Source organism: Nelumbo lutea, chromosome 6, assembly GCF_056320005.1.
Source record: "Nelumbo lutea isolate HS-2025 chromosome 6, American lotus-T2T, whole genome shotgun sequence".
Taxonomy (NCBI): domain Eukaryota; kingdom Viridiplantae; phylum Streptophyta; class Magnoliopsida; order Proteales; family Nelumbonaceae; genus Nelumbo; species Nelumbo lutea.
This window is the reverse complement of record NC_142689.1, coordinates 11,853,590-11,878,704: the sequence shown is the minus strand read 5'-3', so window position 1 is coordinate 11,878,704 and position 25,115 is coordinate 11,853,590. Positions and strand designations below refer to the sequence as shown.

Sequence of the window (25,115 nt, the reverse complement as noted above, 5' to 3'; positions counted from 1 at the left end):
CCGAGCTAACAAGGACCTCAGCATAGGCAAGCGAAGGCAAAACAGGCCGCACGAGTGCAGTAACCCGGGTAAAACAGATCGGACATATGGTCAGTTCAGAAAATACGGTCAGCCTTAGGTCTGCCATATGCTTCACCACAACTCCCATGGCCTCGGTATCTCTCTAAGACCTCGCCAGCCTGGCCTGTGCAGCACGAGAAGCCGCCTCAACAGCTTGAGAAGCTGCCTCGGAAGCACGGGAAGCCTCTTTGGCAGCTCGCGCCTGCCTCAACCTCTTTTCCACTTGGGCCGCCAAGGCATGGATAGAAGAATTCACCTACCAAAAGGAAAATTAACAAATGATCAAAAGAACGATAGCAAGAAAGATAAAAGCAAAGAGCCCAACAAAAAATCGCTGACTTACCACCATGGCATGAGTGGCAGCACGGCAAGCTACCTGGTTCAAACGAAGCTCGGTCCATGCCGCGACCTCCTCAAGGTAAATGGCCTTCCTACTCTTTTGAAGAGTGTGGTTCGGCAACAACACACTCCTGAACTCGCCTTGGGCTCCTAAGCCTGAAGGCCCAGCTCGCGTATAAGCAGACTCAAAGTAAGCAGAAACCCCCGTGTAAGTAGCCTCGGCACAGGGGGGCCCTGCCACTTCTTGTACTGGAGGGGCCATCTCGGGCTCCCTGGACGGATCCACTGACGGGTAGTCCGGTACCTCGGGCTCCACATCTCGGGGCACCTCAGCACGAGTTCATTTGGTGACTCGCTTCCTCCTCTTCATGGTGTGAAACATGTTCCCACCACGAGTCTTCTCTGAGTCCACCACACCTGCAAAAGGAGCTCGGTATCAAGAAAACGAAAGAACAGAACAAAACAAAAGGCAAGCCTCTGAGTAAGGAACCTACCTGAACTCAGACCGGCCTCGATGAGCTTGGCCTCCGTCAGATAATGGTGGCATTTTAGCCTAAGCCGTGCCCATTCCCGGAGGCCCTTCGTCGTCTCCTTATCAAGCGTAACACCGGCATCAGGGGCAGCCATCCCCCAGTCGGTTTGGAACGGTCACCCCAATGCACTTCGCACCCCGAAGTAGTCCCGTTTCCACACTGGGACCTTGTTGGGAAGATCGTGTAAAAGCTTAAACCCTGGGCGAGGAGACAGGTAATACGCCCGCCTACGCCTGGGAAGGGGACCTGCTTGCTTCTTAAGCATTACAACTGTCTGAGCTATTCAAACTAGACATCGGAAGGAGAAGGATTCCAGGAAAGTACTCACCCGGAAAAAGCAAACAGACTACGGGAACTTGAACGCGATCTAAAAACTTGGACGCGAGCTCAAGAAGCAAAACGCAGGAGTAACAAAGCGACTAGGGTCCCCCACTATTTATACCCACAGTAACCAAAAATCAATGGTTCTGATCAAAGCAAATTCAACGGCCCGCAGTCGTGCTAACTGCACGTCTCCTGAGACCGAGGCGTGACTGGCCGCACGTATTTTGAAAACTGAAAGAGAGCTAGCGCACGTCTCCCTGCATTAAAGGCGGCAACGGCACGTTTTTTCAAATTTGAAAAGACGCCCGCTATCACGTCACCCAGCGACACATTTTTTGAATTTTGAAATAAGCGCGCGTTGTCACATCTGTCAGCATTTATATACGGATTGGCGCGTTTCCTGACTTTTTGGCGCTCGAGAAACTTGGAAAAATCCTGACGAACGCGCACTTCACGCTATCAGTCAAAAACAGTTCGAAGTACGGGTCAAATCCACCTACCACCTAGCAAACTCCCCGCGCCAAGGCAAGTCCCTTTGCGCAAGGAGTGGGGAGCAATTGATGAATGAAGATTTGGCTCGACCTCGTACCACTCAACATGTGACAAAGGCAACAGCTCAACACAACAGCATGCCCAAGGCGTGAGCTCCGAAAGGAGGAACCAGCGGTCCGAACTCCCTACAAGGAGCCCGAACTCCCCGTAAGGAGCCCGAGCTCTCCCTTAGACCCCGAGCCTTACGAAACAACCCAAACTGGCCCGCCCCATGGCAGTTCGGGCCACACCTCCATCCGAACTCAAGACTTCACCTTGCACACCACTCCAACACTTCACCTCCAGGACGCCGAACTGAACAACCGTACCGTACCTGACACCAAAGGAATCCGTATCCTGAGGCGGTGCACCTGACTGACTTGGGATCTGATGTTTAACAGCCGCACTTCAACGGCCACCTACCACCGCCATCTCCAGTTACAGAGATGGATCCAACAAAGAGAGCAGTGGCGGTTCTGCCCTAATAGAGGTGATGACACCCGAACTGGCAGAAGCGCAGGGGTAATCATACCCGACCTGACAAAAGCTTAGGAGTAAGTGCGCGAAGTGGCTATAAAAGGCCCCCTTCCCCCCAAGAAGAGAGGTAAATGAACTTTGCGCCGTCTGGTTTATTATCTTGCCTTTGAGGATACTAACTTGAGCTTCGAAGCACTCTCACCGGGTCCCTCCCCGGAGATACTCGCTTTCTTCCCCGTTTTAGGCACCTTCTGCTCCAGCCAGAGACAAGATCATTGACAGGTAGGACCAACCGGATTACGCTCCATCAAGCGGGATTGTTTAGTTTATTGTGTGAGCACGGTGTCCTCAAGGGAAAAAGGGGTCCCACGCTCTCCATTATCATGCATCACTGTATCTGTACCGTATTAGCGTTTATGTATTCGAGAACTGTTCCAGAATTAGCGTTTATGTATCACTGTATCAGTACCGCATTAGCGTTTATGTATCACTGTATCGTGTATCACTGGTGCGAGAATTCACACATAGAAGGAGGTTGACGTTAGCTCCCAGCGCTGCAACTTCAGTTGTCACATGTACTGATGGAACCAACAAAAACTGATTTGTCTAAAGCGTACAATAACAAAGTCACTCCGGATCCAGTGCGTTTGGACTCGAAGGGTTTTTCTCTTCGAGGGCACTAAAATTTTGACACGTCGATTGGTGTTTAACTGGCCATCACCTGCAATTGGTTGAAGCTTTATGATTAGTAAAATATTTTTAAATAAAGTATTGAGGAATAAATAGTGCTCGTGGTCCAATATGACCTCTACTCCGATATGTGAGTGACACCACGACAACCACTGTGCCGATCAGTAAATCAATTTCGACACGTGACCTTTGGCATCATGTCATGAACGTTCACTCCCAGCCTCTCCACCTGCACCTTGAAACTCACAATTCTGACTCTCAGTCCTGAGACCGATAAAACCATCACCACTCCTGGCCGTACTCTATCATATTCACGCTTGTCTATGCTATGTCATAAGCACTTAGCATCGCTAGCGCACTACCTAAGCTGGCCGGTCATGTTTATGCATGAGGTATTGATGCATCAGCCGCTTGACTTCCCTTAGGATTTGCTCCCGAGCCGAGTACTTGAAAAACTGATTAAAGCGTACAATACCTAGGCCAGCACCTCCTGTGGACGTTAAAATCTGTTCTCGCTTATCAATTCCCTTGATTTAACCTCATCCTTATCGGTGATTCAAGTTAGAAAAATCGATGAGGAAAATGAAACAATAATAGAACAGAGCACCCCTGAAAGGTTCTTTTGATATTGAGATCTAATCTCTTTTTTAGTTATTTTTATTTCATTTTGCCATTTGGCTTGCCAAAACAAGGGTAAACTACAGTTGTTATTGATTGAGGGAGAAAGGTCTAAGTCTGAGAACAAAGAAGAGAACATGAGGGCTTTAGATTTTTTGTCTGTATAAAGAAGAACATTTGCATGGAAGAAGAAGAAGACAGCCTCGTATTTTGGGTTTATCTTACAAATCCAAAGTCACAACCGCAAGAAGACTATCTTCCCATTAATGGTTGGAGTTTTTTGAACAACGAATACAGGTTAATTCAAACAACAAATGTAAAATAGTACAAAAAAATACTCAATAGATACAAAGGAAAAAGAATTTCTAAACATTCACACAACATTACTATTTGCAGGAATTAAAAAGAAAATAAAAAAATAATTCTATCATCGACATTCAAGAAGGAAAGATGAAAAACCCTAGACATAAATATCAGCTTTCCTCTGAATATTCTTGATATTAGAAACTTTTTGCTAACATCGTTACTGCTACCGTTAAAATCCACAATCGTCGTGAAGGCTTGTTGTTGTTAATGGTGCAGTTGGCTGAAAGTCTGAGAACGTGAGGACTTTGGAAATTTCTGTCATATTAGTTTTAAAAAATTACCAATTTTTAACGCTTCGCTCGCTGGCTTTCGCGCTTAGGCTTTGAAGCTGGGTTGGAACCAGACCTATTTAAATTTATTTTTATCAGTCATAAAATTTCGGCCGATTGTAAGTAATGGTTAGTAGAACACTGAATGATGTGTCAAAACTTTAATGGGCTCGAAGAAAAAATCCTTCAAGTCCAAACGCACTGAACCCGGAGTGAGAAGAAAGCGTCACGATCATATTTATTTCGATTTTCGAGGTGTCTCAAAGCCCAATTTTCTACTAGGAACGAGCAAACTTTATATGCCACATCAGCTGTAAGTGGATCCCACGTGTACGCAAGCGGGGTCAAAATTGGACAGGAAAGTAGCACGGACATGTGAGAGGTGGGTCAATAGGTCAACGCGTTTGGCGAATGGAGACTGCCTGAGATCAAACTTCATCGTGTTATCTGGTGTGATCCTACCATCTGGGGCCCGGAGAATCTGTCCTGTGTTACTTAAACCATTTAACCAGACGGTCCAGACGTAATCACGAGCACGGAAGACTTTGGCACGCGGGTTCTTGCGAGTTGGACCTCATATGGAATTTATAAAAGCTATGTTTGAGAAAAATTCGGAAAACTAATATTGGTGTTTTGAATACAAGACATACAAGTATAAGTTGAAGCTACTCCAAGTAATTTATCAGGATTCTAGAACATGCGTGTTATGTGTTTAATTTCATTGGCGTTTATTGAAAAAATGATGCTACATTAGTGTTAGATAGGTGTTGGCGTTTATTGCATATGAAGCAAAATGAAATAATTATTTAGTTTTATTGTTTATTAAATAAATATTAATAAAAATTGAAACTCTTTAATTTTTGTGCATGAAGCATTTAGGGAAATACCAAATTCTTGTTTACTCCAATACCCCAGCGTTTCTTAAAGGGGTAATAGCATATAAGGGCAACTTTTGGGATTTAATATCAACAAAAGTAATATATTTAAAAAAATTCAAAAATGGGTTAACTTTTTAAAAATAATATCAATAAAGGGCAAAAACATTTTTCATCATCTTCTTCTTGCCATTTGTTCATCAAAGCTGCTGTCCGCCATCGCCTCCACCTCTGGCCACGTTGTCGAAGGTGGCCGAAGGCAGAGGTGACGGTGGCGGCGCTAGTGGTTTCTTTGTCCAACACCACAGCCTCCGCCTCCGGTAACATTGCCAGAGACGGGTGGAGACAGAGGTGGCAGTGGTGGCGAGCAGAGGAATGACCACCAGTGCCACCGCCGCTCCCGCTACCTTCGATAACGTTGCTAGAGGTGGCAGCGAGCGGCGATGGCAGGCGGTGGCGGATGGTGGTTCTGATGAACAAATGGCAAGAAGAAGATGATGAACAGTATTTTTGCCCTTTATTGATATTAATTTTAAAAACTTAACCCATTTTTGAGATTCTTGTAAATATATTACTTTTATTGATATTAAACCCCTAAAGTTGCCCTTATATGATATTACCCCTTTCTTAAAACCAAATGTTGATGTGTCACACTTTAATGGATACTAATTTGAGGTGGAGAACAAAAACGTTTAAAGTGAAGACCAATCAAACAATAAAAACATGCATGCTTAAAGTGAAAAAGTATAAATAAACGTTTAAAGTGAAAAAGCACAAATAAATGACAACCCATAAATATAAACGGAGCCAAACACCTTCTCAATCAACACAATTATCCTCCAAAACAAAAGTCCTCCCAAACGGACTCTATGTTCACTGTAGACTCTAGGTAAATGAGTGTGAATGTGAAAGTTGAAACCATATTGGTTGAGTCTGACTCACCCTTATGCACATGAAGATTGCCAAGACCCGATTCAATCCTCACAAAAACATGTTCTCACTTACAGTCATGCATTTAAAACATTTTCATGCTTATATTCTTTCATTCATGGAGAGATGCTCCCAATGCTGGACTGAATCCGGATTCACAATTGACAACTTCAAGCGCTATGGAATATTAAGTTTCCTATTAAGGCCTTGTTCATTTTTTAGTAAGTTACTTATCCGGGTAAATGCAATTATCTCTGGGTAAGGTTTTTCTAGGAAACACTTACCCGGGTAAGTGTATTTACCCATGTTCTTTTATTTCTCAAGTAAATAAGGTAATGACCATTTTAGTCATAAAAATCCATTCTTAAAAGGGACATTTTTGTCCCATTCAGGTGTTGGTTCACTTACTTGGGTAAGTTATACCCAAGAAAATAAACTTTTCTTGATCCTCACATTAATTTAAAAATGAACATAGAATTCTTGGTCAATGAGAACCAAAATCCCATTGGCCAACTTTCCCCTTTTCAAAATCCAAAAAAAGAACCCTCCTATATATCCAATCACCAGCTTGGAATCGCTTCCAATTCAAACAAACTATCCATGATTTCCATGTGCCAGGTGTTTTGCTAGCATTCCCATTTCTAGTGCTGCTATTCCAATAATCAATACCTCAACCTGATTTACACAATCTCCGCCAATGCATATGATCGCCACCTTCCCTCTTTTAATATTTACTAAATAGAAGCACCAGGTTATAATTTTTGTCGCTGGTGTTGGGGGCTTTCGAGTTCTGACCACGGCTACAACTTGGTCTAGTTTACCTAAAACATAACCTGAAATCTAAGGTTATGTTGGATCGGGTTGAAAAGTATGAAACCAAGTTAAGTTGGGTCAGAGTTGAACCCTTGGTTAATCTTATATAAAAATATATTTGTCAAAATTAAAATATTATATAAATATTTATCTATGCCTTACAGATATCAGTATGTATGGATCTGTATCTATGCAACTATGCATGCATAATGTATACAAGTCAACAAATTTCAGTTTAAAAACAAAATTTTTCTGAAGTATGATAACCATGCCCTTTTATATAATAATGTTAATATTTGATTGAACATGAGAAATATGAACATCTAGCAAAAGTAGAGAATTCAGGCCAACCCAATCCAATCCAAAAAACTTGAGGTTGGGGGTTCAACAGCTTAGGTTTGGTTAAAATTAAATCTTAACCTGAGGTAACCCCGGCCGATTTGCACCCCTACTTCCGCTTCCAGCCACCTAGGGAATTAAGGATGCATCTTCAGACAGTTGTATTCTGAACCTAGAACCTTAAAAATTAAAACTTTAAACTCCCCATAATTTTCTTGAACAATTAAGTTAAAAATAAAATAAAAATACACAGTTATTCAGGATAAATGGTCTAAATGAATGAAAATATGTACCGAGGATTTTGTTCGGAATCCATATCTCAAGATGATTTGAAAGCCTGGCCGATGAATAAGCCTCCAACCCTTTGTTTTTATAGACTATTGTAGTGTAAATTATGTAGTTTCAAGCTTTCAGATCATACATCCTCGAGGTAGCCATGAAACTAGTTGCTTATTTGCAAGGTTTTAAAAACTGATTTGGAAATCAAATCGTTCTAGCCACTGGTTTTTTAGTCAATGGTTCGATTATCCGAGTCAAACGGTTCGGACGGTTTGAATATTGACAGTGATATGTCATATTACCCATTAGATTGTAATATTAGGGTAAGATGCATATAAATATAAGAGAAAATAAAGATGAAAGTAGAGGTATTTGAGAAATCGGCTAAAAGAGTTTAGAAGAAGAAGAGGAGGAGGAAAAGGAGGGCTTGAAGGCTGCCGTGGCGATAGCGATGGTGAAAAACTGGAGTAGATATGAGATTTCTCATCTCTCTCTCTCTCTCTCTCTCTCTCTCTGATATGTCATATAGAGTCTACACTTCTCTCCCAGATATCTAAATGTGAGTTCTCTCTGTCTCATTTCTCTCAGTAGATCTCAGATTTGAGAGATCTTCCCTTTTCATTTTGTTGTGACAAGTTAATAAACTGCAAACCGTTCTCCGGGTTGAACGGTTCAACGATCAAACCATCCAGGTCAACGATTCATTGACTAATTCAACATTTTTTTACTAGAGGTTGGCTTTGGGGTAAAATAGAACCGATCGCCTAAACAATTTCCAATGCAAACGGTCTACCCATCCAGGTCAATGATGGTTCGAAAACATTGCTCATTTGGTCCCGAGTCCCAACTGGTATGGGACAGAGATAACATTGGGTTAATTTGGAACGGCTTAACTGCAACCTTGGATATTCCGACTAGAGAGAGACAAAACTCCCGAGTCCCACACTCCCATTGCTTAATTCTGAGTTTCAAATCTCCCATCGAAATCCTTCAAGTAGAGTGACAAACATATATTGATACGGCCGATGGGCGTGTCGACCTATATTGAAACTGATTTTTCCTTTTTTTTTTTTGTTTTTTAAACCTGGTTCAGAATGATCGATTTAAGACCTGTCTACCCCTTGAACCAGGTTAAACCCCAAAACACCCCCTGTAGAGACATATCAGGAAGCCTCGATACAACCTGATACGTATCAAAATTTCAAACCTTGATTAGTAATTACTTCCACTCATACGGTCATACCAATAAGGCGATACGATTTTCCAAGCAGCGTTCCACAGCTCTAGAATAGTTTAAACACAACTCCAAGATAGCAAGATTCATATGAGAAACTTTGCAATTTCAACGGGAAAATTCCACTTACCGTGCGATGCACCTTAGGTGTCGTTTGGTTGCACTTTTTAGAGGTCTAAATCTGAAAAATGCTACTTTTCAAACCTCACCCCTTGTTTGGCTGTACGTCTTAAACTGAGTCTGAAATTGATTTCCATATCTTAAAACCATAAACCTTGGACTGGCTCTTAGCATGCTCAGATGCGTTTCAGAGCCGACCCAATGTCCAAAATATCCTTACAATTTTTCATAAATGACACGAGTTACCCTAATACCCCCAAACCCAGAAAACCTAAACATTCGACCTCTCTCTCTCTCTCTCTCTCCCCATTGCCACCGTCGCAACAAGCAACAATGGTGGTTCAGTACTTCGGTGAATAATAATAATAATTTTATTAATTATTAATTATTTTTTATTTTTTTATTAAACATTAATTATTTTTATTAAATTTATTTATATTAATTATTAATTATTAATTATTTTTATTAACTACTAATATTTAATTATTTCATTAATTTTTAAAATTATTTTAAATTTTATTTGTGTAAATTATTAATTATTTTAATATTTTTATAATCATTAATTTTTTTATTTTAATCATTTTATATATTAATTAGTAATTGATAATTTTTTATTTTTTATTTGTATTTTTGCAATATCATTTTGAGGTTGAAAATCATTTTTTATGAGATCATGTAAATTAAATTTCATATTTCCAAATTGTATGTTTTAAGGGTAAAATAATAAAATCAATAAATTTCATATATTAAAGGGTTGATCCCACACAAACAAACTTATGAATTCAGATCCTCTAAAAGGTAGAAAAGCAACTATGTCTCTTTTTAGACTTCAGACATTTAATATCTTTTTAACTTTTCAGATCTGAATTTCCAGATTTATTAAACACCACCTTAGTCTGATTAATCAATCTGCACCACAGCTCCTGAATGCATGCAATTGAAAATGGAAAAGAAATAGGAAAGAGAATTGCAAGGATTTAGAAGTTCCAATTTACCAAAATATCACTGTTCCCGTGTTCCAAATCCCCAACGCTGCAACAATCAAAATAGAAAAGAAACACCGTCCGAGGGTGGAATACAGCATAAGGGGAATCAAAGGCATTTTGGTCAGCGTAACATTTCTGTTCCTAACCCATCTAGCCAGCTCATATTTCAAATGTGAAGGGCTTTCAACTCATTAAAGAATAATATCCAAATTAACCCTAATCCAGTCAGGCAGTGCAACATTATGCGATGGATCCCTAAATCTACAAAGAAATTGAATCTGATCCGAATGAACGAAATTTGTAGTCTCACCTGCTTTGTTTGGGGCATCCTCTCAATCCCAATGTCTGCAAGGGTCGCATCTTCCTTGAAATAAAAAAATAACTTCCGTTTGGAAACTACTAAACTAAATATGTTTTATAACAGTATTCATAAATTAAAAATTATTCTGAATTATAAGAGTTAACTTAGTAGGGTCATAAATTTAGTAGGGTCATAAATTTCATATAAATTAATATTGTTTCAAACATCAACAAGCATACAAACATCATGGCTAACATTATTTGAAAGGGTTAACTTAGTAAAAGAAACTGAAAGGGGGTAAAAAAAGTTACACTTCACTCAATTCAGAAAAGGAAAAAGAAAAAAAGAAAAAGAGAAAAAAAAAAGAAAAATTAAACGTTGTTCAACAAACACCTAAAGATAAATCCTATGTAAAAGTAAGAAACCTGGTTTTCAACCTATCCGCATACCTGCAAAGGCAAACATCCTTAGTAAATCATAACTCCAGAAAGTAATTTGCAAGAGACGAAGAAGAGAAGCATTAAAAGTAGTAGCAATGCTTTCAAATAACACGATTAAACCAGTAAAACTGAACAAAAAGAAGGGGTGGACAAAAATGCAGAAAAACAGTGCAAAAAGATGACAGAGATATGAAGATGTCCGAAGTTATATTAATTTTATTAGGCTTTACGTAGTACTCTTTCAAAAGATAAGTTGCAATATCAGAAATTTGTTGCATGAACATTTCTCGCAGTTTAAAATGTTGAGAAGCATATTTTCTGATTTCAGAAAACTTGCATTGATAACAAAAAGGGTAAACACAGCCTCCTAAATACCAAGGCAGATCACTGACCTAAGAAAAGAATAAAAAATTATGTATTTTGTACCCTCGCTTTTCATCTGGTTATCTAATGTCATATTCTATAACTCATGTAACGTATGTACTACAAAATTTATTTTCATCTTAAAAACTATCATTTTGGTAGTTGTAAAAACAAAAACTGTAATTTAAAACAAAACCAGCTTTATTTCGCCTTTCAAAATAAAATACAGTTCAAGATTTTTTTTTCAGATATGGTAATTTTAAAAACAAATGAAAATACAAAACATTAATTCTGTAGAAAAGCCTCTAAATTACCAGATCTGAAAGTAGAATAGAATTAGTACAAGCTAGACGCCAGGGATCTCTCTTCAATGAAATAGTTTTTAAGGGCAATAATAGGTCATGCATCCAATAACTATCTACAATAATGGAGTCTCCATAACCCATGAAGAATAACATTCTGACAATGAAGGTAAGAAATTCTACCACCAATAATAATCAAAGATATTACCTCATTGAATGTCCAGATTTAATGAGCAGTCAGGGAAAATGGATGAAGCATCTTGTGACAATGGATGCTAGATTTTCTTAACAAACACCCACACACTACATGATTTTAGAAATATCTAAGTTGATGACTATCCTCTGCTGTGCTGATATTGGTGCCTGGATGAATATTTATTAACATGCAATATGGATAAATTTCTGTAGTAGATTTTCCTCATTTTTTCTTAGTGACTAAACAAAATAAAGCAGTTCAGAAACTACCACTTTAGTTACAAGGCAATACAATGAGACCAATATCTGTGGTCTCATTGTAACTATGTTGGGCAACACAAAGATGCAACTATGTTACCAGGATACACCAAGGACACAGCTGGACACAGTATTGGACATATGGCGATTATAATGAAAAAAGGTATTCAACACATGACCACATGAGAGCATTTTCTTGGTAAAAACAGCGATTTGAAAATGACCTCAAATGTTATTACCTGAGATGAGTTGAAGCAGCCAACGTTTGTGCATTAACAAGGAATCAACACTTTGTATGGTAGGGCTTCAAGCTTCAAGATTTAGGAACAGTCACATTCAAGATCTTTACGTCCTGATATGGCTTGTCAGTCTTGTCTGTCTTCACCTTTTCAATAGCCTGTTGAGAATTGTGGGAGTCATTAATAAATTTTGTGTATGTGTGCATGCCCATGCATGTATTAAGGTCACCTAATTAGCCCAATTAGGATTTTCTTCCATGACCTACTTTATTTCTAGCATGGATTATATCGCTGATCTTAACTTTCCACCGAATAGGGCCCTCTAAAGTAACATATGCTAAATCCTTCAAGCCACATCAACCGTGCATCCAGCTGTCCATAGTATCAATTTTTTTTTTTTTTAACTCAGACTTGTGTAGAAGCCCGTGCGATGCACAGGTGAAAATGAATGAAAAAATAATAGTTAAAACTATAATTAAATTCATTAATGCAAATCAAATATGATAAAGAAAATACAATTTGGGATGAAAATATTGACTTGATCACAAGTTGGGAAAGACTTGGATTTAGGCTATTAGAAAGTGGTTTGATTGATATTTGACAATTTATGTATTTCTTTGCTATTACTTTGTCAGCTGTTTGTCTGTGTTATCTACCATCTTTCATGCCCTCTTTTGTATTGTCTCTAATTTGCACTTTTAACTACTTCATCATAAAATATAAAGTGGGTTGTGTCATGCCGACACAACACGATTTTGCAGGTTGTCTATGCTTTAATAGGTTGTGCCATACCAACACATGGTCCTGGGTGGGACGTGCCCTACTTGGCCTGAAACTCTTCAAAGGTTAGACCTACAGCACAAGCCCAGGTGGGCTCAGCCATAGGCCAGGGTGTAAGAGGCATGATTTTATATTAAAAATTTGAAAAGAATAATGAAAAGTTAAATAAATTAACAAAATAGACAAGAAATTGAAAAAAATCTTAAAATTTTATTCTATATGAACTTTGATGTATACAATTGTTTATATATGAAATAATAAAATTACGATAAAATTTGAATAAAATATTGATAAAAAAATAAATAAAATTTTAATAAAATAGTATAATAAAATTGAATATATAGGACTGTTTCGTGATGGGTTGCGAGGCTATACCAGCATGGTACATTTTTTTGTTCTATATCGTGCTGATGCACGAGCCTCAAAACCCAAGCCCAACACAAATCAGGTGTATGGGCTAGCCCAATTGCTACCAGTGCTGGGTATAATCCACTTTATAGTTTCACATTTATGAGAGATCAAATATTAGAATAGCAAAAAATGATAAAGGTAAAAATGAAAGGATGCAACTTTGGTTGATAGTCAATATGTTAACGGTTAGTATTCATTTTTATTGGAAAAAACTTTGTTTCATAGTGTACATCCCATTCAATGATAGGTTAGATAGACATTGGAATAACAGAAAACATAGAGGGTAAAAAGGGATCATGAATCAATCCGATCCAAAGTCTAATCCTATTTTATCAGATTTGGACATCTTCATTTTGGATTTTCGGATCGGATTGGATAATTGGATCTGATTAAAAACCAAATCGAATTCGGATCACCCCTATCCAATTCAAAAGGATCCAATATGTTATTTATATTCTATTTTTATAATTTTTTTATATTATTTATTTTTTATAAAAAACATGTATATAAGATGAAAATAGTTGAAAAATACTTTCATTTTTTGTTTTCATTATTTATACTGTTATATTTTATTTTTTAATGATTTATTATTTAACAAAACTAAATCTGATTGGATCATATTCAAATATTCGACATCCTTACCGAATTTGAATCTAAATCAATATTTGTGAGATCCGATTGGATTGAATTGGGCCTAAAATTTATCAGATTGGGTTTGGATATACCTTGATTTGAATCCGATCTGATCCATTTGCATCCCAATAAAAGGGAAAGTGTAATAAGGCTTTTTGATGAAACATTGTAACCATCCTCATTTTTATTATAGATTATAAAAATATATAATGGTTATAGAGAAATTATGGAACAATGGCTAAGGAGGGACAATAAGGCTCCTATTGTTTGCGATACAAACACCGAACCGGGGTACTTATGTACTCCGGTTTGCGTTTGTGAGTGTTTATTTGAAACGTAAAAAAAAATAACGATTATCAGAGCAAAACTGTATTTTCTAACAGTTTCGTACTCTAAGAAGAGAGCATTACTGTACCTATTTTTTGGATACAATTTTGTATTCTTTGGTAATTAACTTTTTGACCAAAGCTAATGCATTGGAGCATAAGATAGTTGGAGCATTTAATGATGGACCCACACTTTTGCACCAATTTCAAACAAACAAGATGAATGCAAAAACGGTTTAAAATGTGAACTAGGTTTGCATTCATGAACCGAAAAATGGATAAATATGTAGTGTACATATTTGCATTTGCATTGCAACCAAACACAATCTAATGAAAATATAAAATACTGTATATAATATTATAAAATACAATTGAAATAACAATGACTAAAGGGGGCAATAATAGAAATAGATATTTAATTGAAATAATAATGACTAAAGAAGGGTAATAATAAAAATAAATTATCGGATTACCCATCTACCATTCTCATTTTTATATATGATAATAAAAATAAATAAAAACATCCTATCTTTAATCTTCACTTGAATTGTTTTTGTCATAAAAATTAGGGTTTAATGATCGAGGGGCAATAGTGGAAATAGAAAATCAGGTCTTTTGACGTAAACCTAACCATTCTCATTTTTATAAATGGTACAGAAATGAGGATTTACTGTAGAAACATGGGAGGTTTTCAGCCTGATATTTGTTCCAAATCTAGAGAGTTTAAAAGAAATATGTGTGGTACCTCTGATCCCTAACCATCTGCCATGTTGACTAGCAGAAACACTTCTTGAAATAATTTCAGAGATATGAGAGATGACACACGCCAATAGCTTAAGGAAAACTCACAATGCAAGAGCAAAATTACCTGTACGACATCCATCCCCTTTACAACTCTACCAAAGACCGTGTGCTTATTGTCAAGCCATGGTGTAGCTACAGTGGTAATAAAAAACTGAGATCCATTAGTGTTAGTCCCCGCATTTGCCATTGACACTGTGAAAGGTCTGTCATGCCGCAAACTGCAGAAGCAAAGGATAGTGGTGAATATAATGTAAATAGCATGTAAACATGTCCATATGAATGCTAGAACTTGGTCAATAAATGGTAGTGGTAAGGTTGATAGTGGTACAACAGAATACAAATCACAAGTAGCACAAAGAATGCATAGCCAAACGATACAAATCATCTGAAAACGATAATATCCCTTTTGAAGATACTTGTCTCCTGATCCCTGTTAGACAGGTTACTTATCAAATGCAAGAGGAGTTAAGAACCAAAAGTCTACAAAAACTCAAAAATGCTTTTACAAGCTTCTTTATTTTCCCCCTTTTCCATAGCCTTTGGAATAAATATTATGTGAACAAAATGACCATTTCATACTTGCTAAACCATGTCCAATTGATCATACAATTTGCCAGCACAGTACAGACTAGTAAGTAGAAAGTGACACTAACCAACTTGTCTTAAGCAATAAAAGCTCTCTTTCATTGGCTTCATGAAGAAAAACTGCCTAAACCCATGTACCAGCTACACAACCTTGCAGTGACAGATTGAGAGCTCTAGTTTCTAAGGAGCGCCAAATTATTTATGTGTTTAGTCGTGACTATGCAACAAGATCTCAAAGGAAATATGAGTCAGGTCTACTTGAAGAAACCGGGTTATTGGGTCAGTGTTGCATGCTATCCTAAATGGATGACAATTGACATGTCCATGTCAAACAAGAATTGGAGTCTGACACTCCATGGATTCTTGGGGGAAACTTATATGTAAAATTTCCTTCCCATCTCCTAGCTTATTTGGCATACATGAACAGCTAATGCACAAGATAAATGCCATTTTTCATGTCAAACTTTGTTTGGTAACAAAAGCAACATTTTGTTGCAGGTATATAATTTGAATTCAAACAAACATGAACAATTTAAATAATATAACTTTTCCATTAACATCTCCATGAGGCCATGTTTTCTCATCTTGCTGAGTTAGATTCTTAGACACACATAGAATTCTGACTCCCATGTTCATGTCCATACAACATTAATTAGGAATATAAATTCCTATGGGTCCTAATACGAAGTTGAGTGTTGACCAAGGAGAGTTGTTTGAAAACCTAAGATGGTATATTAGGTTACTTGGAAAGATTATCTTACTATTACTAGATCCAATATTGCACTATTTGTAAGTGCGCTAAGTTGGTTTATGTATGGCCTTCTTCCTTATTGGGAAGCAGTTATAAGAGTGTTGTGATATTAGAAAAGAGCACCAAGAGATGGGCTGTTGTATATGGTTGGTAAGAACTTGATTAGAAGGACGTGCAGATGTAGACTGGAGTTGATCATTATCTAATAAAAGGTACACAATGGGTTATTGTACATATTGTACATACATTCTTGGTAGGTAAACTAGTTGCCTAAAAGAACAAGAAGCAAAGTGTCGTTGCTAGAACTAGTGTAGAAGCAAAATGTCAAGTTATGGCTCATACTACATGTGAGTTGATGTGATTAAAAAACAAGACCTATGGAATTATTTTATCATAATCAGACTGCTACACAGACTGAATCCAATGCAATGTTTCATGACCAAGGAGCATTTATAACTCCTGGTGGAGATAGTAGCTACATCATAGCGTCATTTCTAACTCCAAAGGTGCATTTATCCACAGCAAAGAAATGCTTGATGGATTGCTAAGCAAACTGAACTTAGAAAAAGGCCTTTGATCATGTAAGCTGGAGATTCCTAGATCATCTTCTTAAAAATCCACAGCATAGAACATTGGCAGCAAGTGGATAAGGTGGATCATCGGTATGCATCTCAAACACCTAAGTTCTTTATTCTTCTTAATGGCTCTCCAATGATGATCTTTAAAAGCTCGAAGGGGCTAAGGTAGGGAGACCCCATCTCCAGATTCTCTCCACTCTTTGTTTGTCTTATCAAGGCTTTGGCCGCTCTCCCAAATAAAACTTTGGATGGTTTAAGATTGCATCTTGAGAAGAGCTCCCTGGTTCCAGTTAGCCAGGTTCCTACAAAACCTTGCAATGGTCCTTGGATGTAAGATTTCTTAGCTGTGAAACATCTACTTGGGACTGCCACTTGGATCTAAAAGTTCATCATGATACCTTTAGGACTGGGTGATAGAAAGATGCCATAAAAAGATTTCATCTTGGAAGGTAGGTATCTTTCCAAGGGTGCAAAATTAACTCTAATTAGAATACACTTTGTCAAGCTTCCCAGCCACTTCCTCCCACTCTTCCCTATTCTATCAAAGGTTGCAACCAGTATAGAAAAACTACTAAGAGACTTATAGAAGAGCAGATTTTTGAAAACAAGTCCTCTCAAACGGATGAGATTATCTACAATGACTGCTAAGATCTTCTCATGGGCTAAAGCTATCAACATTTTTTCAGACTCTTTTTTGTAATGGTAACTAGTGTACTTTTTGAAATTTTGTGATTATCATACCATGTACAGTTACACTGTTCAGAGTTTCTCCCTCCCATTTCAGCAATACAAATATACTAAAAACTACACCCTATGTTAAGTTTGAAGACCAACTTGCAGGTTTGTTTACTAAGGTCTAAGGATAGAAAAATGGATTGCATTTACACCAAGCTGGAGCTGTATGACATATACTAATGTTAAAGTGTATAAACTCAAATAGATGTGGGGTATTTCTGTCCCCTTTTATAACTTAAGCAGGGGAACATGTAATTTTCATGTATTTAAAAGAGTATAAATACCATCTGCCTACTAGGTGGGGTTACATTCTCCACCAAACAGGTTCCACTCTAGACACAGTTATTCCTCTCCTCTTCTCTGTTGTGTTACCACTTTAACTCTCAATCATATTCACACAATCATTTGGCTTCATGGGGCTACACAACCGGCGGGGGGCAGCCCATCCCCCTCCCTTAACCCCCCAACCCTGGCAGCAGCAGGACTTGATCCCAGGTCTCTACTCCGATGAGTCAGAGATCCTACCAACTGAGCCACCATCAATTGGTTTAAATACATATTTCTTATTTACTATAATAGCAGGACAGAGTTCGGAAAGCAGAAAAGTGTGTTACTCTAGTACAAAAGCAAAAAACGAAGGCTGCATTAACATACTGCATTACATTAATTTTTTTCAAAACTCTTACCTTTTATGGAACTCATCTTCAAACTCCCTTCCCCAGATAGATTGGCCACCAGTGCCATCTCCCAAAGGATCCCCTGTCTGTATCATGAAGCCCTTGATGACTCGGTGGAAGATGAGATTATCGTAATACCCATTCCGGCAGTGGGTTGTGAAATTTTCCACAGTTTTAGGGCATTCTTCTGGGTACAGTCTCATATGGATATCACCCAATGTTGTGTGCAATATCTGACAAAATAAGGGAAAGAAAACACGAGAGAAAGAGAGAGAGGATAAATGCAGTCAGTAGATTCTGTTAAGAGGCCAGAAGTACCAAAAGAACTTACCAATGGTTGAGCATAGAAAACTCACCACATTGTCTGGAAGAGATGTCACAGATTTTCCTATATCTGAAACAGCCAAAAGTTCATCAGGAGGAGGCTTTTCATTAAATACATCCCTTCCCTTAGTTGCATCTTCAGGCTCCTCTGGTTCCCTACGACTGTTAAAAACAGAATAACAACATCAGGAATCTGAAAATTGTCTGATAATGTAGAAGAGTTTTAGTACCTGAAGAAATAAATCCTGTGCTTCTTGAAAGCACAACAAACGAGAGTAGGATCTGTCAAAGGCTCTTTGCTCTCATTAACATTGGATGCAGCCCCAGGAATTTTCCTAACTTTTTTGTTGCTTCTGTCACCTTGATATAGAGCAATTCTCAAGAACCTATCATTGTTCTCTACTTTTCCTAGAATCCGGGTAACCTTATTGGTATGTAAATTTACAATCTGTAAAAATAACACGATAAAAGATCATTTGGTTAGGTACTGGCGCTAAATGGAATAAACAAGTAGCATACGTTAAACTTACTGCTCATAAAGGCAATGGAAGTCAATTAAATAGCTTCTAGCAAATCATATTTATCAAAAAGCTGTGCATTTGAAGAATCCAGCTCGATTTTAAACTAAAATGGAAGCTCTATGAAGTGCATCTGCTTATGTGTAGAGGCCATTATAGCCCCCAGAAACACATGAAGAAAACTTCCAACCAAGATGCAAGACTACAAATTAAATTTATGGCAGCTGCATGTTGAGTTGCCCAACTTGAACTTCAACTACATCAGGCTCGGGTTAGGGCTTGGACTCATTGACAATTTTGATAAATTCCCACTCAACCCAACCCAAGTTCCATCCCTAATCAAAATCAAAACATGATAGGAAACCCACACTCCAATCTACCAACTAATTCCTACACAACAAAATTCTGAATCTTCAACCCATCAGAATGCACCTATAAACATAATTTAGCACCAGAAAGATTAAAAAAGACGACCAACTAAATGAAATGATATCCCCAGAATAAACCTACTCTTACTGATTCGAAATGCCAAGCTAGAATCAACAACCAATTATCTGGCTTCCACTTTCCCTAAAACAACACAATGTGTGGAAAGTCATTGTTGAGCTTGCCTTTATGCCAAGTAATGTTGCATATATAATGAAATTTGAGCTTTCATCAAATATTGCATTTGGTTGTGGCACATTTTCTGTTTTTTCAATTTCCTTCTCAACAGCCATTCTTCGTCCAAAATCAATTGCTTCTAGACGATAGAGAGGAGCATCACTTCTCTGTAGATCCTGGGCCACCTAATCAACAGAAGATAGAGAATTCCTGCAATGAGCTTCCAAAAGCACTACTACCCTGAAGCGATTGACATTAAAAGGAAATGAAAATTACCTCAAGAGATTCATCATAAACTCGTCTTAGTTTACCCATTCTAAACCAAAAGATACGTATTCTTCGATCAGGGGATGTAATGGCAAATTGGTTGCCATCTGGACTAACCTGAAATTAAAAATAAAATAAGGTTTAAATGCAAGTGGTAAGGTAAGGAAAAAAAGTTACAGATGGACTTTGTTTGCAACTACAAAGACCAAGAGATGGTGAAAGAAGATGCTAATCGAACATAAATTTCTTTTTAAGAAATAAAATTTTGTACCTCAATTGCAGATGCAGTTGTTTTGCATTTTATAATTTCAAAGAGATTAGTATCACTTTTCAACCGGAAGCTCACCCTGCAAGTAATAATTGGCATGTCATGGTAAGGAAGTATTTAGTCATATCAATGACTGAGCATGTCATTGAATTAGTAAATAACATTTTCCATGAAACTTGTTTATTTACTCTAGAGCTGCAACACAACACCAACATTTTCAAGGGAAATGCTAACTGATGCATCATACCTTTGCAACCAATGAGTGCACTGATGTTTTAAAAGCGCAAGGCGCAAAAAAGGCGTAAGGGCCAATTTGCACCTGAGGCGAGAGGCGCAAGGCGCGCACCTTTTTGAAGCAAGGCGCAAAAATACCAAAAAAAAAAGCTAAAAAATCAAAAACAATGTCAAAAAAATCAATAAAAATGGCAAAAAATTTTCAAAAATGCAAAAAATATATATATCAAAAATATTAAACATAATATTAATAAGAAATATAAACTTAATTTTTAAAAGTAATGGTTTTAAAAAACCTATTATCTAAAATTGAAATACATAAACATTCATAAAAAAAAATTAAAATACATAAACATAACATGTAAAGCATATTCAAATGTAAAGCCCACAATCTCTTTTTTTTTTATAATTGAAATAATTTTATTAATCAGCAATAGACAATAGTACAAAGTCCCCAAGGAAAGACACGAGATGCATCCTCTCTGGGCTAGTTAAGTACAGATTTCCAAATTAAGAACAACTTATAAAGAACCACAAAAAAGATCTTCCCTAGAAACCCCCTGTTTGGCTAAAGCATCAGCCAAAGAATTAGTAGACCTACTACCCATTTTACCTCAACTCTCATATTGCTGGTTAACCACTTTACTTTTTTTATGAGATCTTTGTAGCCCCAAATGGTGGTATCCAAGATTAGGAGCCACCTTGTTACCACTTGAGAGTCCCCTTCAACTATGAGATGCTCCACCCCAAGCTGGTTGGCGATCTGAAGTCCTTGTACTGCAGCAAGGATTTCTGCCCTTGTGGAATCCCCCACTCCCACCGGTCCTGAGAATAGGGAAATTATGTTGCTGTCCTTATTTCTCAAGATACCCCCTATACCTGAAGGCCTGGGGTTGCCTTGGCTGGTTCCATCAAAGTTCAGCTTGATGACACCTTCCAAAGGTGAAACCGATTCTGACAGAATTCTATCCTTCTTTGTTGAAGTGTTAGTTATTACCAGCCAATTCCTTCACAACTCATCAAAGGAGAAGTCATCAAAGATATCCACAATTTTCAGCCAATGGATTGCTCTTGTTAGGATACAATTCTTCATTTTATCTAACCCTTTTTCCTTCTCTAAGCAAAATTCTTGCATTCCTTTCCTCCCAAAGAGTCCACAGAGTGGCTTCCTTGACACATTTCCAAATGACCTTACCTCTTCTAGTGTGCCAAACAAAGACAGATGGGTTGAATAACAAGCTTAAATCAGAAGGCATAGACCACCTACCTCCAAATAAACAAAGTCTCCACTCCATATAGCTGATGAATCTGGGGAAGCGAGGCAGAATACCATGTATAGCCTTCCAAGGTGTAGTAAGGGTAGCTCAGCGAGATATCCCGAAATCCCAACCATTTCCTACACGACCATGAATGTTTGCCACCACCTCATGCCATAATCACTCTCTCTCTCTCTCTCTCTCTCTCTCTCTCTCTCTCTCTCTCTCTCGGGGCCATCTCCATAGCCACTTCCCTAGAAGGGCTACATTCTTCAGCACTATGTTCCCTATCCCTAAGCCCCCTTCTTCCTTTGGTTTGTTAACCATCTCCCATCTGATCAAGTGGTCCTTTTTCACCTCTCCTGGTTCCCATAGAAAGTCCCTCATTCTCTTCTCCAGTTTCTTAGCCTCCCTTGGAGGAATCCTGAACATTGAAAGGAAGTAGGTTGGAAGGTTGGCAAGTGTAGCCTTAATTAAAGTCAGCCTACCCCCTATTGAAGTGTAATTCTTTTTCCAAGCCGCCAAGCACTTATCAAATTTCTCCACAATAGGGGCCCAGAAACTAATTTCTTTAGGGTTGGCTCCTAAGGGTAGCCCTAAGTATGTCAAAGACCAAGAAGAAATATTGCAACCTAAGCATTCTACAATGGATTCAATCTCCCTATTCTCCAAGTTTACTCCAGCCACACAACTTTTATCAAAATTTACCTTCAAGTTGGAGATCATCTCAAGAATACTTATTAAAATCTTAAGGTTCTCCACTTTGCTCAACTCATTCCCTTCACAGAAAATAACAATATCATCAGCAAACTAAAGGTGAGTTACTGGAATGCCTCTTCTCCCTATTCTCCATCCCTTTATTTGGCCCTCGTCATCTTCTTTGGAGATCATCCTACTAAAGGCATCAGCAATAAGTGTAAAGAGGAAAGGGGAGAGTGGATCCCCTTGTCTTAAGCCTTTTATTGGCTGGAAAAAAGTCCTTAAACCACCCCATTCACCAACATTGAATAACGACAAGAGTTTAAGCATCCTCTTATCCAATTACACCATTTATCCCCAAATCCACGTCTTCTTGACATCTCCAGCAGGAAACTCCAATCCACTAAGTCATAGGCTTTCTCCAAGTCCAGTTTGCAAACAAATCCTTTCCTACCTGATTTCCTTATCTCGTCCATACTCTCATTTGCAATAAGGATCTGATCTATAATTTGTCTATCCTGTATAAAGGCTCCTTGTGCTTGGCTAACGAGAGAGGGGAGAACTGCTTTGATCCTCCTAGAGAGCACTTTTGCCAAAATCTTATAGATGCTTGTCACCAGGCTAATTGGCCGAAAATCTTTGGGGTGTTTGGCATCATTCTTTTTGGGAATTAAGACTATAAACGTGGCATTGATTCCAGGACTCAAAATGTTTATCCTCAAATTCTCTAAATACTCCAATTAAGTCTTCTTTGAATATGTCCCGACAGTCCTGATAAAATGCCATTGTAAATCCGTCAGGACCCGGTGCCTTAGCCCTATCCATAGAAAAAACAGCTTGTTCAATTTCCTCTTCCTCAATCATTCTTTCCAGCCATCCCTTATCTGTTTGGTTGAATGTTGGCCAATTCTCCACCCCTACTATTAACCAATTCCCTAAGGGTCTTTGAAAGATGGATTTGAAGTGATCCACAATCCTACTGGCAATCTCCTCTTGAGAGGTTATCTCCACACCATCAACCTCAAGCTTTAGTATCACATTTTTCCTCCTTCTCCCATTAGCCAAAGCATGAAAGAATTTGGTATTCCCATCCCCTTCCTTGATCCACTTATGTCTAGATTTTTGTCTCCAAGAGATCTCCCTCAACAAAGTCTCCTCTAACTCCTTTTTCAGTTTCCTCCTCATTTCTCTACCTTTCTCATCCATTATCCCTTGGGATTCTTTTGCATCTAACTCCTCAATCTGAACCATAAATCTAGCTTTTACCTCCTCCACTCTTCCAAATTGATCCTTATTCAATTATATTTTGCCTCTCAACCTTTTTAATTTTTTGTAGAATCTAACCCCATCCCATTTCACTTCTCTCATCTCTTCACTTCACCATTCCTTAACCTTAGACAAGAAGTCCAGGTGTGTCAGCCACATATTTTCAAACCTGAATGGTCTAGGTCCATTACCAAGAGGTTCTTGTCCTACTTCTATAGGGTAGTGATCAGAGGTTATCCTAGGTAGGGCCTTAGCCACCAAACCTATCCAGTGGCTCTCCCAACCCTCATTAAATAGGAATCTATCAAGCTTTGAGCAGGTTGGGTTTTCTTGAAAGTTGGACCAAGTGTAGGTAGCCTGTAGTAAAGGAAGCTCCCGTAACTCATAGGAATTTATGAAGTCAATGAACTTCCTCATACTAGTTGTAATGCCTAGGATTATTTGACTAATTTGTGAATCTCATTGCATTAAAATCACCCCCCAAACACCAAGGACCTTCCCACGAACCTTGAATTCCATGAAGCTCCTCCCATAACTCATTCCTCTCTCTATGATTATTTGGACCATACACATTTGTTAGCACCCAAATAAATCCATCTTCCATCATTCTGAATTTTAGGGATACAGTGAAGTTTCCTATTAGCTCCTCTACTGGTTCTACGAAGTTCTCCCTCCACAAAGTTACTATTCCCCCCGAGGCTCCCCACGACAGAGTTGAGCACCATCTTACCCCTCTTATTTTCCAGATCTCCTGACCCACCTTCTATCCAATTCAGCTAATTTTGTCTCCTACAACATCACAACATCAGGTCTTTCTCTCCTAAGTAGATCCTTAATCGCTCTCCTTTTTCTGGCACTACCCAAACCCCTTACATTCCAGCTTATAATCTTCATTACCTTTCAAGAATTTAGCCCACCAATATAGTGTTCCTTCATTTAGAACCCTTCTTTCTTTCCCCTCTGCCACTAAACTCGATATCCCCTTCAATGTCCATTATTAGTCTCTCTACTTCAAACTTTTTCTTCTTTTTCCTACCCTTATTTCCCATTGACTTCCTATTCTGCCCTTTATTTCCTAATTCCTGACCCAATCTATTGGTTCTTGCCTCTGATTCAGGGTTTTTTAGAGACACCTCTATCATTTCCTCCTATCTATATTCCTCCAGCAAGGCACAAATCTGCTCCCAAATCCATTCTAACTCCTCCTTTTTGCTTTCTAACAACCCAACTCCCTTCTCTGATCAGACTCCATCATTATCAATCGCCACTTCCTTGCTACCATTTGGTTAGTCTGGTTGGGCTTCCAGGACATCTGTTACAGGCAGAGAACCCAAGTTAGTATCTAAAACCAAATGGACAGGCTTACTTGGAATTAGCAAAGATGGTTGCATGTGGACCGGCTGCTGGGTATCAATTCTTGGAGTCAAGACTAAGCCCTTCCCCTTTTCCGGACTCAGCCATGGAAGCAGACTAGGTACAACCAATACTTCCTCACCCTCCACAGTCATAGAAACTTCAC

General features: G+C 38.3%; 1 protein-coding gene across 2 annotated transcripts in view; it reads right to left on the bottom strand.

Moving 5' to 3' along the window:
* Nucleotides 1-10,264: 10,264 nt before the first annotated feature.
* The window catches only part of CYP71 (cyclophilin71), a 40,808-nt gene continuing 25,957 nt past the window's right edge, over nucleotides 10,265-25,115 (bottom strand). For both annotated transcript variants that reach the window (XM_088949955.1, XM_088949956.1), the window contains exons 6-14: nucleotides 20,145-20,220; nucleotides 19,883-19,990; nucleotides 19,615-19,791; nucleotides 18,716-18,933; nucleotides 18,518-18,647; nucleotides 18,171-18,394; nucleotides 14,900-15,053; nucleotides 11,882-12,039; nucleotides 10,265-10,533 (exon numbers count right to left, since the gene is read on the bottom strand). In XM_088949955.1, the coding sequence (XP_088806081.1) occupies nucleotides 11,956-12,039; nucleotides 14,900-15,053; nucleotides 18,171-18,394; nucleotides 18,518-18,647; nucleotides 18,716-18,933; nucleotides 19,615-19,791; nucleotides 19,883-19,990; nucleotides 20,145-20,220 (1,171 nt within the window). In that variant the 3' untranslated portion in view covers nucleotides 10,265-10,533; nucleotides 11,882-11,955. The remainder of the gene's footprint in view (nucleotides 10,534-11,881; nucleotides 12,040-14,899; nucleotides 15,054-18,170; nucleotides 18,395-18,517; nucleotides 18,648-18,715; nucleotides 18,934-19,614; nucleotides 19,792-19,882; nucleotides 19,991-20,144; nucleotides 20,221-25,115) is intronic.